Source organism: Podarcis vaucheri, assembly GCF_965113315.1.
Source record: "Podarcis vaucheri genome assembly, chromosome: 1".
NCBI lineage: Eukaryota > Metazoa > Chordata > Lepidosauria > Squamata > Lacertidae > Podarcis > Podarcis vaucheri.
The window spans coordinates 128,166,379-128,184,484 of NC_138759.1; the positions used below are offsets into that span (position 1 = coordinate 128,166,379).

The 18,106-nt window shown below is 44.5% G+C and overlaps 1 protein-coding gene and 1 long non-coding RNA gene across 2 annotated transcripts in view; one reads left to right on the forward strand and one right to left on the reverse strand.

Moving 5' to 3' along the window:
- LOC309533316 (aldehyde oxidase-like) overlaps window positions 1–16,176 on the reverse strand; it is a 61,796-nt gene extending 45,620 nt beyond the window's left edge. Inside the window, exons 1-12 of the mRNA XM_082224711.1 lie at window positions 16,000–16,176; window positions 14,132–14,189; window positions 11,219–11,315; window positions 10,382–10,490; window positions 8,943–9,069; window positions 8,627–8,688; window positions 7,595–7,681; window positions 6,677–6,757; window positions 5,528–5,672; window positions 2,013–2,105; window positions 1,692–1,843; window positions 1,439–1,532 (exon numbers count right to left, since the gene is read on the reverse strand). Of these exons, the coding sequence (XP_082080837.1) occupies window positions 1,439–1,532; window positions 1,692–1,843; window positions 2,013–2,105; window positions 5,528–5,672; window positions 6,677–6,757; window positions 7,595–7,681; window positions 8,627–8,688; window positions 8,943–9,069; window positions 10,382–10,490; window positions 11,219–11,315; window positions 14,132–14,189; window positions 16,000–16,071 (1,177 nt within the window). The 5' untranslated portion in view covers window positions 16,072–16,176. The remainder of the gene's footprint in view (window positions 1–1,438; window positions 1,533–1,691; window positions 1,844–2,012; window positions 2,106–5,527; window positions 5,673–6,676; window positions 6,758–7,594; window positions 7,682–8,626; window positions 8,689–8,942; window positions 9,070–10,381; window positions 10,491–11,218; window positions 11,316–14,131; window positions 14,190–15,999) is intronic.
- The window catches only part of LOC309525723, a 96,172-nt gene that overhangs the window by 25,088 nt on the left and 52,978 nt on the right, over window positions 1–18,106 (forward strand). The window lies entirely within an intron of this gene.

Consider the following 18,106-nt stretch of genomic DNA (forward strand, 5'->3'; position numbering starts at 1 on the left):
TGCTGCTATTTACCCTAAAAAGAAAGCTGATGTGGGCATCAAAAACATGCCCTTAGTAGGATAAGCGGCAGCAGGAAACTCAGCTAGTGAATGAATGAATTTATCAAAGGCCTTAGAGTGAAATACAGTGGAACCTTGGGTTACGTACTGTCCTCCTTACAAATGCTTTGGGTAATGAGCTCCGCTAACCCGGAAGTAGATGCTCCTAGTAGCAAACTTTGCCCCGGGATGTGAGCGGAAGTCATGTGCCAGCGGCGCAGCGGCAGCAGGAGGCCCCATTAGTGAAAGCGCGCCTCGGGTATGAATTAAGTTCGTAACCAGAGGTACCACTGTAATAGGATCTTCATTCCAATCCTTACTGTGATATTTGCTTATTTGTAAAAAGAATACAGTGGTGCCTCGCAAGACAAAATTAATTCGTTCAGCAAGTTTTTTCTTCTTGCGAGTTTTTCGTCTTGCGAAGCACGGTTTCCCATAGGAATGCATTGAAAATCAATCAATGCATTCCTATGGAGACCGTCCGGGGACAGAGGGGAAGCGCCGCGCGCCTTCCCCTCTGTCCCCGGAGGCGCTTCCCCTCTGTCCCCGGACCTGTTTAAAGCAAGGGGCGGCGGGGAGAAGATTGCTTCTCCCTGTTGCCTGCCCCGCAATCTCCGGGGACAGAGGGGAAGGCGCGCACGCCTTCCCCTCTGTCCCCGGACCTGTTTTAAAGCAAGGGAAGGGGCAGCGGGGAGAATTGCTTCTTCCCGTTGCTGCCCCTTGGTTCAAAAGGGGTCCGGGGAGAGAGGGGAAGGTGCGCGCGCCTTCCCCTCTGTCCCCGGAGATTGCGGGGCTGGCAACCGGGAGAAGCGATCTTCTCCCCGCCGCCCCTTGCTTCAAAAGAGGTCCGGGGACAGTGGGGAAGACGCACTGCGCTTCCCCGCTATCCCCGGAGCTTGCGGGACAAGCTTTGTTTTGCGAAGCAAGCCCATAGTGAAATGCGTCTTGCAAAGCGGCTATGGAAACGAAAAACTCCTTCGCCTAGCGAGTTTTTCGTCTTCCGAGGCGTTCATCTTGCGGGGTACCACTGTACACTAGCACCTTAGAGTTCCTTATTGAGAAAGGGTTTAGAGTGAAAAGAACAAAAATATGATGAAGGCTGCAACTCCATACAAATTCACCTGGGGAAAGTCCCATTGAATTCAATGGGCCTTACTTCTGAGTAGACATGTATAGGATTGCGCTACACAGCTTACACTACCTGTGCCAATGAAAGAAAGAAAGAAATATCCTCACAAGCAACTATCATAGCCACAGCCTTATCTCTAGCTCCCTCAAGGGCACAGGCCTGCAGCTGGCTTCCCAGGGACCTACAATGTGTTCCAAATACATAAAAGAGATTTGGAAGGTTTGGATAATACCAAGTGTGATGGAAAACTGAGAATGCATTTGGTCATACCTTGCGATGCCACATTGAGGATACAGTTGCTCACTGCTAGAATGGGATTGATGTCAGATGTTGAACTTCTGCTTATGATATTTCCTCCAAAGGACTAAAAATAAAAAGAGGGGAGGAAAAATGCAGTTTCGACACACAAAAACGAAACACTTACAATATCAACGTTAACAAATTAAACTGGAAAATATTTGTTTCTCAGTTAACAGTAATCCAAGGTAAAATTTGTAAAAATGTTTCAATTAAGGAAACATACAGCCACGTTTCGGATCTGCTGTCCACCCAGAGTTTTTAATTGTTGCAAAAGAGCAGAGAATATCTTGGTTTTCTCTGCTGAAAGTTTTGAGACCGCATCTGTCAGGATGTTTTTCACTGCAGTCAGGCTACACGCAGCTCCTAGAATTAGTCCTGAAAAGAGTAAAACACAGGAGTAAAACACATGCTGGAACTGCTTTTTCAGAGCTCATCAAGGGGGGGAAATAATCATTTAATGGAGCACAGTGTGCACTTTCAAACTGATCCCACTGCTCTTAAAACTGATAGCGGGGCCCAAAGATAGAAAACAAAGTTTACTGACCATCTTCTGTGCGTTCCACAGCATACAGATCCAATATTCTAGTGGGCGAGATGATAAGTGGATGAAATACACCTTTAAATTTCATATCAGGTCCTAAAGGGCAGAAGATAACAGTGAAAATGAGGAGGAAGGGGAATGTTGCTTGATTGCAATTTAAACCTTTGAAAATATTTGTTTATAAAAATTGTGAGCCACTTCTCCTACTCACAGATGGGATGTGAAGTACTCTAAAGCTAGTAACAATCTAGAGGATGTTTTAAAAGTACAGTGGTACCTCAGGTTAAGAACTTAATTCGTTCTGGAGGTCTGTTCTTAACCTGAAACTATTCTTAACCTGAAGCACTTCACTTTAGCTAATGGGGCCTCCTGCTGCCGCTGCGCTGCTGAAGCACGATTTCTATTCTCATCCTGAAGCAAAGTTCTTAACCCGAGGTAATATTTCTGGGTTAGCGGATTCTGTAACCTGAAGCATATGTAACCTGAAGCGTATGTAACCCGAGGTACCACTGTAGAGAAAATCCAATAACATAAAAATGCTGCACTTTAAAATATGCCACCATAAGATTGAAATGTACCACAGTAACCAGAGACTAAACTGGTAAAGCTGGTAAAAGGTGTTGCGTATGTATAGGTGTGGGTGTATTCTGGGCCAAACAGAATTTCCTTGGCAGACTATTTTAAATGAAAAGCTGTTCCCACGGAAAAAAATCCCACCATGTGAGTTCGCAGATTTGATCACTGCAAACGAAGGGCCACAAAACAAGGCTCCTTTGGGGATCTCAAGGTGCGCAGTGATACATATACTGGTATTACAGTAACAGGATATACCGAAATTCTACAGAAAGAATATATCACAGCAGCTCCATGAAACCATGGCCTACAGACATAGGCGCCGACTCCATGGGGCTTGAGGGGGCCCGAGCCCCCTCAAAAATTCGTTTGGGGGGGCTCAGCCCCCCCAATAATCTCGGGCGGCGGTGGGCGTGTCCGCGGCTTTTATAGGGCGCCCGGCGCGCACCAGCTCGATAACGGGCACCGGCGCGGCGGGGGGCGCCGGGCCGGGGGAGGGGGGCGGCCGGCCTGTCTCCTTGGCAACCCCATTGAGCAGCGCCGGCTCCCCCGGAAGGGCCATTCCCCCGCGCCGCCGATCGCCAACACCGCCGACGCTGTGGCTGCCCGAGCCCGAGCCTGAGCCTGAGCCCGAGCCGAAGCCCGAGCCTGAGCCCGAGCCGAAGCCCGAGCCTGAGCCCGAGCCGAAGCCCGAGCCTGAGCCGAAGCCCGAACCCGAGCCCGTCAGTCAGGAAGGAAGGAAGGAAGGAGAAATGGGGAGGGAGACGAGGGAGGAAAATTGCGCGCAGAGTGAAGAAAGGAGAAGGGCGAACGAGACGAGCTTCCAACCCAAAAAAGGGCTGGAAGACTGGGAGGATGAAGGATCGGGAAAGAAAGCGACGCCTTCCCCGCCCGCGACGTCGCCCGCTTGTCATTGGCAGCGCAGCGAGCGCCCAGAGGGGCTGGGCACCGGCGCAGGGCCCCTCCACAGCCGCGGAGGACAGCTGCGCGGCTAGCAAGGTGCGCCGCGTAGAGCGCGGCCCTTGTGTGGCCCGGTGGCCAGGCAAGCTCGGGCGGGGACCCCCATGCGAATCTAAGACGGGAGAAGAGGGCAGAGCAAAGGGGGTCCCTTCCCCAACCTCCGGCTCTGAGACTTCCCTGCGCCCCAGAAAAGCGAAAGGATTTTCTCTTCTTCTTTTTTTATAAATATTTTATTAAGTTTTCAAATACAAAGTTAGAAACATACACTGAAGAAAAAAGTAAAAGAACAAGAAAAAGAAAAAAAGAAAAAGAAGAAAAGAAAACCAACCATTCAACACATTTTTTATATAACTAACTGGACTTCCTCGCATCTCCCTTACCCTGCATTCTTTATAATAAAGATATCAGCAAATTATTACCTTGTTTCGTACCTTATTTTGTACTTTTCAAATACTATACCTCTAAATTTAACATACTTTTCATCAGTTACTTATATCTTAAGTTAAACATAGTATTACCTTAGATTTTGACCTTTTCTTACTTAAAATATAATTTCCTGTTTCCCAAATCTAATTGCTGAAGCTATAGTTTCCGAATCGTGTAAATTTTTAACATTCATACAACTTATATTGTTTTTGTAAATAGTCCTTAAATTTTTTCCAGTCCTCTTCCGTTGTTTCTTCTCCCAAATCTCGGATTCTGCCAGTCATTTCAGCCAGTTCCATGTAGTCCATCAATTGCGTCTGCCACTCTTCCAGTGTGGGCAAATCTTGTGTCTTTCAATATTTTGCGATAAGTATTCTTGCTGCTGTAGTTGCATACATAAAGAAAGTTCTATCCTTCTTTAACACTTTCTGGCCAACAATGCCCAAGAGGAAGGCCTCTGGTTTCTTGGGAAAGGTATACTTAAATACCTTTTTTAACTCATTATAGATCATTTCCCAGAAGGCCTTCACTTTTGGAAAAGTCCACCAGAGGTGAAAGAATGTCCCTTCAGCCTCCTTACATTTCCAACATTTATTATCAGACAGGTGATATATTTTTGCAAGCTTGACTGGGGTCATGTACCACCTATAAATCATTTTCATAATATTTTCCTTCAAGGCATTACATGCCGTGAATTTCATTCCGGTGGTCCATAACCTTTCCCAGTCCTCAAACATGATGTTATACCCAATATCCTGAGCCCATTTTATCATGGCTGATTTGACTGTCTCATCCTGAGTGATTTTCTCTTCAACCTGCCCTCCATCCTCTTGCAGAAAACTCTTTGCCTGCCCTGCCCGTATCTCGTTTTTGCTTTTTAATTCCACACACGCACCCTTCGGACTTCGTGGCAATCGGGCACGCGGGTGCGTTTCCTAAGAGAGTGAGGACCCCCGCCTCCTCCCCACCTGCTCCCTCGCCAGCCAGCCAGCCGCGCGCCCTAGCCGGAGAGCCCCGGCCGTCCCCGTCGCGCAATCGGCTGGATCTCCCTTCAGCAGGCCGTGCTCACAACTCGGCCCAGGGACCCCCAGCAGCGGATCTCCGGCTCAGCTGAAGAATCCGGAGGTCTTTAAGCAGAGGCTTGACAACCATATGTCAGGAGTGCTCTGATGGTGTTTCCTGCTTGGCAGGGGGTTGGACTCGATGGCCCTTGTGGTCTCTTCCAACTCTATGATTCTATGATTCTATGATTCTAAGCCCCCTCCTCCCCAATCGCTCCGCCGAAATACGCTCCAAAACCCCCCAGATAGGCCGCCGGCCGCCAAGTCTAGTGGCGCCCTGAGCGAGGGTCTCTCCCCAACACCGCCACCTCGAACTGCGTTCTCCCGGCTACCCGAGCGAACCAGCGGCAGGACCCCGGTATGGGCCCCCCCAATATTTTTTATAAGTCGGCGCCCCTGCCTACAGACAGATCACCTACAAATCATCTAACTTTAACCAGCTGACTTTCAATAGCTCATAATGGGGGAGCTGCTCCTTTATGTATGAAATCTACATACCCACAGCAGTATTGCCTACTACAAGAGGTGCCTGGGGGTGCTTGGCTTTCAGTTCCAGAAGTTCATTTAGATTTACAGGAGAAATCCACGCAGTCCTTTCTCCATGGTAAACAAGAGTTTGTGGTGTTTGATCTTCAGCCATTTTCTGTAGGGAAAACAGTATCAGATTCAGAGGTTTGATATGCTTTGGAGTGCGTTTGAACTGCACTGACCTTGCCCCTCTCCTTCCCAGGACACTACAGCAACATGGATGGTGGGAGGTCATTTAAGCACTGCTGCCCTACCACACTGGTAACCTTAGGACAACTTTTAGGTATGGGGAGTTGTAGATAAGCTACTGGATGGCAAACCCCAACGTTGGCAAAGCATTTGGCCAGCTCCTCGAACTCAGGTCAAACGGATGGTTCACCAGTTGCTAAGTTCAGCCTAACTTCAGAAGCTTTATATTAGTAAGGCATTCTACAATCAGGACACACAGTAAAGCTATCAGGGCTGGTTGCGTATAAAATCAAATGTCCCCAATGGCCTGTAAACACCATCTTGGTAGTCAATATAACTAATTGACGTGAAATCACACATGATTTTCTGTTTGTTTTGAAGCTCTGAAACCTTAGTTTTGGTTCAGTTAGTTGGGAGAGGGGAGACTCCTCACTCTGCCTGCCTGTCAGCCACCCCCATATCTGAGAGATGGATGGAAGTGGGGAACAGGTCTCTAAGCCAGGGATGGTTAATTGGGCTATTGCTGCCAGCTTACATAGCTTGCTTTTTGTATAAGTAACTCATAAACAAATGGCTCGTCATGGACAATGCCATGGTGTTTGCCCCTACAACATCTGCCCTGAGGTGCGGTGGCAAGGAACCTTGCATTGCACTGCTGCAAGTCTCTTGATTTATTTAAAGCACTAGAGCCGATCGCTCTGGCCTTCTGTGCATCTTTCTTTGGAATCCCTGCAACAGGGTGCTGTGGGGCATCAGGCAAACTTTCGCCCTAGTCTGTATTTGGACCCGTGGGACAGAACAAGGTTGCTTCTTCACAAATTCAGTGTTCACGACTCACCCAGTAGCCCAAATATCACCACATTAAAATGATAGTGGAAATTGGCTCTACGCTGCAAGGCAACATGCTGTATGTATGCTAATTTTTCTTACTATGAGTTCTGGTGGAAATATTAGTTCTTGAGTGGGATCCAATGGCTGGAATTCTTCTGCAGAAAATAGTGCTGTGCAAATCTTAAAAAGAGAAAGACAGTACACACATGTGTGAATTTCCATTGAAATCAACAAGAGTGTGTATTTTCAAAACTGAATATTAAGTTGGGGGGATTTCAGACTTTGCCCCGAAGAACTGGCATTTATCACTGTGACTGTGTTATGCTATCATCTCATATTGTTATTGGCCTTTATTACCATAAGGCTATCATCTCATATTAGGGTGGCTATGGTTCATTCAATTATACAGTGGCAGGAAAAAGTGCTATGGGTCTTTGCCTATTCCATCTACTTGCTTTCTCTGGCTCTTGGGTTTAACCTGAATCATTCTCTTCCATGTGAACAGTGGCCTTTGTTTAGCCCAGTCCACCTGAGAAGCTCGTGAAGAGGCTAACAATTGCTGAAGCTTAGCTACATGGCTCTAACAAGCCTTTTTTGTGTTCTTATACCAATAATTAAGGAACTTTCACCACTGTAACTAGGCCTAGTTTCACTTCCTGTGTTTTCTGACAGATGTACGAAAAAGCACATGAACCTGATCTTTGGAGAGTTTGTAAGTAAACCATTTAACTTACCAAATTTGTAGTCTTTTTCTATGATGGGGAAGAGAGCAACTATGGAAGGGACTCACAAGGGCGTATTTTAAAGGTCTAACAACATGTATTTCCCCGCTTTGCTGCATATTTTGTGATTTTCAATCTCTGCTGGGGTTCTGTCTCCAAATACTACCTGCCCCAAACGTGAATCTTGGCATCCAGGAATTCTCTTTTTATACTAATTTTGTTCTTGCCACCAACAATTGTTACAATCAAACAAACAAAAATAGGAAAGGGGGAGTGTGTTAATCAAATAACTTACCTTTTTTTCATTAGTTGGTGAAGGTAAATAATCTTTTTGATTCAAGCAACAATCCCCAGAAACTTTATTTTGGCAACAAGAGGATTCCTAAATACAAAATTCAGTAAAGAGAAATATGGATATTAGCAAAAAGTGGAATGGCTTCCATTAATCCAAAAAGCCTTAGACTGAACTTTTATTTTAGCTAATAATGGAACTGCCCCTCCAAATTGTATTCATGTATCTATGTATATATTAATAGTTCTGCAACTGAATTGCCAGAAACAATTTTGGTATTGGGCATGGAATTCAGCCCCACAACCACGTCAATTCTCTTTTCTTTTTATAAAGAAAAAAGAAAAGGCACAATACATTTTCAGTTAAGCAGTCAATGGGAGCAATTTAAGCATGTACAATGAAACCACTGAAAGAGAGGGTCAGAACCATGTGTGAATCCCAGGTTGAATTCAAAAGCAAGACTTTCTTGAAGTGTAATGCTGGGAGCCCCTCCATTGTAGCCTCAAGGTTGCATATATGTGTAAATATGCCTTATGTCATATGTCATAAAGACCCCACAGTCTACACTGTGCCTAATTTCCAAAAGGAAACATGGATACAGGGTAAGTGCCTGGAACCCATGGAATCTTGCACCACTAGGAAATTGGGGAGGCATGTAACAATGCATTTGTTTTATAATCAGCAATCCATCTCATAGTCGTGCATGGCCTTTTTTCTGTAGATCATAGGAAGCTGTGTCAGGTCATCGTTCCATCTTAGAACACTACTCTACACTAATTGGCAGCATCTTTCCAGGATTTTGAACAAGAGTCCTTCCTAGCACAACCTAGCAATGCTGAGGATTAAACCCGATACCTTCTGCATAAAATGCAAATGCTTTACCACTAAGCTATGCCCTTTATCCCAAAATCTGTGAATGCAGAATTACGTCACAGAGAGCAATACCAAATGGAAATAAGAGAACCAGATGAACAGACCACCTCTCTCTCTCTCTCTCTCTCTCTCTCTCTCTCTCACACACACACACACACTTACCTTACAGAAGGTTTTACAACAGTCAATAATAGGTCTGTAACCTGTGCAGCGACATAAATTACCTAATTAAACAATAAAACAGATAAGGTTATTTCTTCAAGATAAGAAGACCCAAACAAATGTAGTTTTTTTTTTTAAAAAAAATCACTATTTCTATGTACTTAACAGATTTTTATGCTACCCTTAAAAAAACCATCTACAGGGCAACTTACACATGAAACAGAAGCAATGAAATGTTGAGGGTTTTTTTTAAAAAATCCAACATAAAAGTAGCATAAAACAATTCAGAGTTTAAAATTATCTTCAAACTATTTACCAGCGAGAGCTTCCATCATTTCATCCGATGTGGGTTCCATCTGGTTGCGCAGCAAAGAGTAGATCGACATCACCATTCCAGGGGTGCAGAAGCCACACTGAGAGCCATGACTTTTAGCAATCCGTTCCTGGGACAATGGAAAACCTGCTGCAGGATTACCACATTCTCTTATTCAGATATTTTAAATGAAAGCCTGCTCATGATTCATGCAGGAGCTGAACCTGAAATGTTATAAAAGTCACCATAGCTTGGCTTATTGCTTATGGAACCTGCATGTGTTGCTGCGACAGGACATGAGTCGATTGCTGTTGTAAAACACAAGTAGGCAATGTGGTACCTTCCAGACCTTGTTGGACTACAACTCCCATCATTCCTGGCCTGGGCTAATGGGAGTTGGGAGTTCCAGTGATATCTGGAAGGCACCAAGTTAGCTTTGTTTATTCTAAAACAGGGAGCCAACAAGTGGCCTCAAGTGGCAGATGCAGTGGAAAAAAGCAGAAAGCTCAGGAGTGCTGCATATGTATTGCACACGAGAGTAGTCCTGTCTGATACTTAGGACTTGACTTATAGTTTGCCACATCAGACCCAAGAATCCCCTCAAGGCAGCCTACAACATCAGAAAAGCAATTTGAAACAGGCAACAAGAGTTTAAATCCCACATTAAAAAATAACAACCCCATAATAAAATCACAAAGCAAGAGCTAAAATACAAAGATCGTAGTCGTCCACCATTGGCCTTAGGAAAGCCCCTGGGCATAGTTTGAGGGGGAAGATTGCAGCCACCTTACTGAGTTTAAGTAGGTCAGGTCAGAGCCTGTAGAGAAGGCTGCCTGGAGAAACTTTATGTACGCTGCCTTGAGCTTCATGTTGGAAAAAACGTGAGACTGATTAAACAAAATTAAAGTAAAATAAAACAAAAACATTTTTACCCATCTCTCGAAGGACAAAAAGTTCAGCCACAAGTTATTTTAAATTAGCAAAATGACCATGATGTATGTATGTGTGTGCACATGTGTGTACACAGGCATGCACTCTCAGGGGAGGCTTGTATATTGTGAGGATCTCTCATTGGTATGTTTGCCTTCACTGCAACATTGTAATAAAACACAATGTTTTCTTTTTCTTCGTGAATGAATGGCTGGAGCTTCTGTATATTCTGGACAAGTGTAACCTGCAAAGCTGGATGTTTTTCTGGATTGGTGCCATGGACTGATGTATTAAAATGTACTTAGCTATGATACAACTGGAATGGCTGTAGCCATTTTCACATGTGCATGTGCTCTAATAGTCTGGATGCAGGCTTAACTGCACCATACTCGGCCCTCTGCAACCGTGTTCATGAATTGGAGAGTTCCCAATAAATATTCACAGCACTCCTGGTTGCTGAAATGTACAAGGAGTAAATAAAAAATCTCCCACAAGTTATAGCATGCATTTACCTGAACTGGATGAATCCTGGTTTCTGTATTTCCAATTCCTTCTACAGTGATGACTGCACTGCCATGCAGTGAACATATGGGAATCAAGCATGCATTGGCTGAATAATGACTTGGATTGTAAAGGTAAATATGTTTAGCATTTATTATAAGTATATTATTTGCCTCTATTATTTGTGTGCATTATAATTACAAATATATTTAAAATTAAACACTTAGGTTAAAAGGTAAAGGCGACCCCTGACCATTAGGTCCAGTCGTGACCGACTCTGGGGTTGCGGCGCTCATCTCGCTTTATTGGCCGAGGGAGCCGGCGTACAGCTTCCGGGTCATGTGGCCAGCATGACTAAGCCGCTTCTGGCGAACCAGAGCAGTGCACGGAAACGCCGTTTACTTTCCCGCTGGAGCGGTACCTATTTATCTACTTGCACTTTGACATGCTTTCGAACTGCTAGGTTGGTAGGAGCAGGGACCGAGCAACGGGAGCTCACCCCGTCGCGGGGATTCGAACCGCCGACCTTCTGACTGGCAAGTTCTAGGCTCTGTGGTTTAACCCACAGAGCCACCCGTGTCCCTCAAACATTTAGGTTGGAACTGCCTAAAATTGTCACCGCCTGTATTTATGCACTGAGCTACTGTAGCTCAATTGTTTCTGGGTTTGTTTGTTTTGTATTATACTTCTGTCACTTTCCCATAAACATCCTCCAGCATAATACGGAAAAGTAGTACCGTATTTTTCGCCCTATAGGACGCACTTTTCCCCCTTAACCAACAATATTCCTCATCTGAGGAAGACGGTTGCAATGTGCAGTTTACCAGTCTCTTGGCTCAAAAGGATACACAATCTTCTTAGCGACAGGCTCATATCTTGAGATCATCACAGTGCATGCACCACATCCGCCTCCACCACAGCCATACTTGGTACCTGTAAGACGGACTGAAAAAGCTGCAGTTAAGGAGGAAATGTTTCGTACTGGAGAACAACTACACAAATTTTCTGTCTGCTTTAACCTGGAACACCATTGCTCCTGGGACAAACTTGTCTTACCCCATCTACATATAACAAGACATGGACAGGGACCCATTGGTCCTCCAGATGTTCCTGGACTACACAACACTCATCAGCCCTGAACACTGGCCATGCTGGCTGGTGCTGATGTGACTTGTAGTCCACCAACATCCTGAGGGTCACAGTTTCCCCATCCTTGTCCTGTGGCAATACACATTAAAAGGTACAAGCATATTATCTGGGAACCCTTATGGCTATGAAGGGAGGTTGCTTGAAAAAATGGGGGCAATAGCCAGTTAACTATCCAAAGTGGGACTCAGTAGGATTGTAGTCAGCAGCGAGGGACTTTAGTGTTCTCTATATTCCCACGACTAGAGCAGAATAAATAACACAATAAAAGTAATTATAAATTTCATTTGTGCAACTGCATAATTTAGCTTTCTTTCGTGCAGGAATTCTGCCTTGAAGCAGAATTTTAAAAATCCAGATTACATACATCCCCACCCATAGATTATTTCAAGATTAGAAGCCTGGGGGCACACTCTCAGATTGCAATACTGACCTTTCCTGGGCCTAAAGAGGGTACTGTATCTGTTTTGGGTTGGTTGATTGCACTTTTATTTCACAATTCCTCCCAGAAGCTCAGGGTGTCATATGACCCAGTCCTAATGCTATTCTCATTACAAACTTGCCACATAGGCTAGGTTGAGAGACGATGACCAGTCCAAAGGAACCCACTGAGATTCATGGGTTACTTTTGTGACAAGCAGAAGTTTGTGTTTTCCAAACTAAGGATGTAATATCATGCACTTACTTGGAAGTAAGTGTCACTGAACTAAGAAAAACTTACTGCAGAGTAAACACGCATTTCATTGGACTGCAAGGTTTTCAAATTGTGTTAGAGATGGGGACCATCACTTCTGAAAACAAGTGTTTCCAAAGTGATGATTCAGTGGATTCCTCCCTCAAGTTTATTTTGGGAAAGTCAGTGCTAAAGAGTTAAATGAGGTACAATTAAAATAATAGAAGTGCAAAAGTTGATTTGCTGCCGGAAAGATTATCGGTAGGCTACAAACTAATGAGCGCTACAGAACAAAAAGAAGCAATTCCATTTTCATAACAGAGGCTTATATGTTGTTTGAAATCATTAATCCAAGCATAAAATCCAAGCATATCATCAGACTTAAGAAAATGACCAGCAGTCCAAAATGGGTGCAACCTCTCCAGCACTAAAAACAAAAGGAAAGTTTATGTTAAATAACACTGGCCTTCCTAGTATAAACCGTGCATAATTTGAAGACATCTAAATTAATTTGAAGTGATTGAGCAATGTTATAACATGGAAATTTTCACATTTATATAACTGACAAAAATTCTGAAGGCACTTTATATTACTACTTCTTTTCAAGACGCGCATTGCTCAGTGCTTCATGTTCTTGACTTTTGATATAGAAAGGACTTCATGTAATACACAAAGCATCCTCCCTCCATTTCCTTTCTATGTTTATCGTGTGGTTCACAGGCTGGTCACAGACTAGCTAAAAAACTTTACAGTCAGTCAGTACAAAACCGCATAAATTTAATGCCACATCAACTGAATTAAGCCAAAGAACTGGGATACAAAATTATCTAAATGCATGTACAGTAATCTTCCATTATTCTTTCAAGCTGCCAAATACTAGACCCTCAGAAAACTGAATTAACCCTCATTTTCTCCCCCTCCCCTTCTAATAGGGTACTACAAAATACCGTATTTTTCGCTCTATAACACGCACCCGACCATAACACACACGTAATTTTTAGAGGAGGAAAATCCGTAGGCATGCCACCCGTAGGCATTCCCTCCATAACACGCACAGACATTTCCCCTTACTTTTTAGGAGGAAAAAAGTGAGTGTTATGGTGCAAAAAATACGGTATACAAGCAGATGAAGTTGACAGTGTCCAAATGAAGCTAGTTCCAGTAGCCCTGTGCAGCCAATGCAATAGTCCTAGGTGAATATGTTTTGCTCACTTGTCTCATGCCTTCAACGCATGACCTTTGTGTTTACAGCTGTGTGCACAAGGTGCTCAGAGTTCCAGATCATGTCTCCATGTTCTGACTGTAGGCACAGAGGATGGCGTGTTACTTGGCACGTGATGTGGGGAAGAAAAAATTACTTGGTATAGTGCCGTTCCCTTCACAAGCATTGGAACATGTGACTAGAACTCCTGTGTTGGCTAGACTCTCTAACCACTAGAATGTCTTTTAAATGTGAACATTCAACAACACAAATATTTGGAAAGCAAATATGCAGACTCCTTTCCCTAAGCCTGCATTTTGGTTTTAAAAAAGGAAGCACTGGGAGGCTTAATGACATATTTGTTTGGTGTGTGTGAAGAAGTGTGAGGAGAAGAAGAAGAAGAAGAAGAAGAGGAGGAGTTTGGATTTGATATCCCGCCTTTCACTCCCCTTCAGGAGTCTCAAAGCGGCTAACATTCTCCTTTCCCTTCCTCCCCCACAACAAACACTCTGTGAGGTGAGTGGGGCTGAGGGACTTCAGAGAAGTGTGACTGGCCCAAGGTCATCCAGCAGCTGCATGGGGAGGAGCGGAGACGCGAACCCGGTTCCCCAGATTATGAGACTACCGCTCTTAACCACTACACCACACTGGCGAGAGAGTGAGAAAGAACAGGAGATGAGTGAAAAACGTGGTAGAAACAGTTGACTTGATTCTGGGCTGCCACAAGCGGAAGAAGGATACGTATCTTCCGTAGATAAGGCAGCAATGTCTGCTCGGGGTCGGCATTCTTCTCCACTACCTGCAGAGGGGGGTGAAAACCAGATAGTCATACCCACAGCACACATTTAAAGCACTCCTGTACCACATTTAATAGATGTGGCTACCCCAAAAGAATCCTGGGAACTGTAGTTTAGTTAAGGCTTCTAGGAAATGTAGGTATAGGTAAGCTCAGGTCTGGACCAAGGTTGGAGAACCTATAGTGCTCCCGATGTTGCTGAACTACAACTCCCATAAGTCCCAAGAAGCACCATCAATGGGTCAGGGATTATGTGAATCGTAGTTCAGTATCAAAGGTTCCCTGACACAGGGGCTAGGTTTTTTGTTTTTGTTTTGTTTTCCATAAAAAGGTAAAGGGACCCCTGACCATTAGGTCCAGTCGTGGCCGACACTGGGGTTGTGGTGCTCATCTCGCTTTATTGGCCGAGGGAGCCGGCGTACAGCTTCCGGGTCATGTGGCCAGCATGACTAAGCCGCTTCTGGTGAATCAGAGCAGCACATGGAAACGCTGTTTACCTTCCCGTCGGAGTGGTATCTATTTATCTACTTACAATTTGAGGTGCTTTTGAACTGCTAGGTGGGCAGGAGATGGGACAGAGCAACGGGAGCTCACCCCATTGCAGGGATTTGAACCGCCGACCTTCTGATCGGCAAGTCCTAGGCTCTGTCGTTTAACCCACTCACGTCCCTTGTTTTCCATAGTGGGTAGCTAAACTGCTTTTTTAATTTTTGTAAATGAAATCAGATGAGTAGTGATGGCTTGAGAGAACAGCATTGGCAGTGAGGAAATGCTTTTAAAAATCAAGATCGAAAGGCAGTGCTTTTAAAATTAAAACCAGCAAACTAGTCCACACTGTGGTAGTATGTTGCAGAAGTGTATAGAAGGGCCTTTTAAAAAACGAAATTAAAATGACAAAGTTAATAAAATGGAAGGAAGATATAGAGGTGAAACTAATATCAACGAGCACTATCCAAGAATGCTCTTGAAACTTAAGAGCTGCTGGATCACGCCCATGGCCCATCTAGGTCACAGGGGCTGACCAGTTGCCCGTGGGAAGTCTGCAATCTGAACAAGAGCACAACAGCACTCTCCCCTCCCAAGAGTCCCAAAAGCTGGGATTTAGTCCAAAAATCTGGGATTCCGAGGCAGCGGAGGTGTAACATTTATTTATTTATTGCACGCCTATCAGCCAGTATGTTAAAAGTCTCCGTATGTTTAAAAAAATCTAAATGCCCTTGTTTGTTTCCAGTTAGTAAATATGCACACCCTTGGCACTGTGAGTTTATTGCGCTGGAGAATGGGGGGTGGGGTGAATTTCCTGCAATATTCCAACACTCGAAAGGATATTTGTACAGTATAGCTATACCCTACACATTATAGTCTGGCATTTTATAAATAGGATTGACTGCCGAGAGTTTTGACTCGCTTTTCTTAATATCAACGAGACTCTTAAGCTGCGCACTTGCTTTGCAGTAACTCCTACCGTAGCCAGAGGAATTCACTTCTGAGCAAAGGTGTCTATAGTTTCAACTTGCAAAGCACGTGAAATGCAAACCTTCCAGGGTTTTTACGTAATTTGGCACTGTGTTTTTCCCTAGGGCCGGAGGCAGGGAAGCAATTCTGCCGTTTGGGTTAATACACAGAATGCAAACGTGTTGTTAGAAGAGGGATAAAGGGGGTCTATCTACTATACTGGGACCCTCTAATCGGAAGCAGAGGGCAGTACAGTACAGGCAGTTTCCTTTTGCTACACTTCAAGCTGCACTGTCAGAGCAGGAAATACCCCCAAGCAGCTGTTCCTGCGTCCCCGGGGAGCTCGATTCCCACTTACCCTTTTGCCGTTCACGTAGAAAATCAGATCGTCTGAAGCCCTTTCTGCTCGTTCTGTTGCTGGGAGAGACATCGCAGCACAGAGGGATAGCAACTGAGCGAGGAAACAGGAGCAGCAGGTCGTGAAGGAGAGTAAGGACTGATTGTGAATTCAACAACATGAAACATGAGTGCGAGGCGTGGCTTTGAGGCTTCAGCCCTAGCCTCCTCCTTCCGCCTTAGAGGGGGGTGGGGGGGTGTAGGACATTTTTCTCTTGCAGAGGAAAAGTTTTTTGGTCGCCGCTTAGCCATAGCATCCCCGATCTTCCAGTTATCCCGGTGCAGAACACTTCGTTTCGGAAGAAAAAGCTCAATTTCCTGTAATTTAATTCCTAACAACCCTTCTCCTTAACTCTGGATGTGGGACGACATCGTCTTTGCCTTTTCACAGTAACGAGGGGAAACCACTGGATAAACGCATGCTTCGTGGCACTTCCTTGCTAATTAGTTGCATGCCCCAATCCTCCTCCAAAATACAGCCTGATAAATTCAGCCATCCAAGAAGCCTCATGCAATTCTATCTGGGATATGATATTTTGAATATCTGTCTTCAAGATAGTGGGTGATATTCAACTTTTGTCATCCTACAGTAGACCCAATGAAACCCACAGACTTAAATTATGTTAACTGAAGGCCAACCCACACTAAGCTTTTTAAAACCAGCATGATCACGAGCAACGCATGTGATGATACTCACTCCCAGGTGTGATATGGCTGACCCCTTAATTCTACGATTTCTTAGACTAGTTTATGCTGATTTATTGGTTACTGTTTTGCTATCACCCCTTCATCACATGTGCGCTGCTCCTCTTAACATGCCTTCTCTGTGTTTCTCAGCCACTTTCACACACATCTCTTCCCTACTCCACCCAGGACTGTATATTTCTCTGGACAAATTAAGATGGTGCATGGATGGGTATCCCCAGCTATGTGGTTTCCAGTGTGTCCAACTGCCCTGCCATCAAAGTTTTTTGTTTTCTAAAATAAGTTTAACGGGACAGGAGATGTAGGGTCTGGAAGAAAAGGCTCAGGGTTCAGGCCCCCAGGCTACCTAGAAACAACATTCCTGCCATACAGCCATTCATTTCCATGTGTATATTCATGTTGGACACTGGCTCAATCACTGCAGGCCACAGCTTTTCCCATGGTAAAAAGCTGACTGGGAGCGTTGCTGGGTTGGGGGAAATTAAAAGCAAAGCTTTCTCAGAAAACAAGTGTGTTATGAACACCTATTGCATAGTGCCTGAAACATCAGTATGATAAGCACTACATTTTCCTCCTGATCCCCATTTTGAGACACTTAAGGCACACTTTTTGGCCTTCTTATTCCTCTGTTTTTGTTTTTTTGTGGCACTGTGGTCTAAACCACTGAGCCTCTTGGGCTTACTGATCAGAAGGTCGGCGGTTTGAATCCTCGCGACGGGGTGAGCTCCCGTTGCTCGGTCCCTGCTCCTGCCAACCTAGCAGTTCAAAAGCACGCCAAAAAGTGCAAGCAGATAAATAGATACCGCTCCGGCGGGAAGGTAAACGGCGTTTCCGTGCACTGCTCTAGTTTTCGGTGTTCCGTTGCGCCAGAAGCAGCTTAGTCATGCTGACCACATGACCTGGAAAAACTGTCTGCGGACAAACGCCGGCTCCCTCAGCCTGTAAAGCGAGATGAGTGCCACAATCCCAGAGTTGTCTGTGACTGGACTTAACTGTCAGTGGTCCTTTACCTTTACCTAGTGGCACCTGCTATTATGTAGGGGACAGGAATACAGGATTATTTATACTTCAGGATGATGATGATGATGATTTTATTATTTATACCGTTGTTGTTATGGTACATGGGGATAGCCCTTAATATTAAGATAATGTTTCAAATGAATTGGAAGCACAGCAAATCACAGGAGTGATTAGAAAACAGGGTTAATTAAATGTAAAGACAAAATTAGAGAATATGAAATTGACCACCCTGGCTCCTCCATTATTGTCACATTTTATTTATACACTTTTCGGTGGCTAAGTATTTCTCCAGGTAGAAGGTTCTCTGAGTATTTTCTCATTGTCATGGAAGGTGGACATATTTT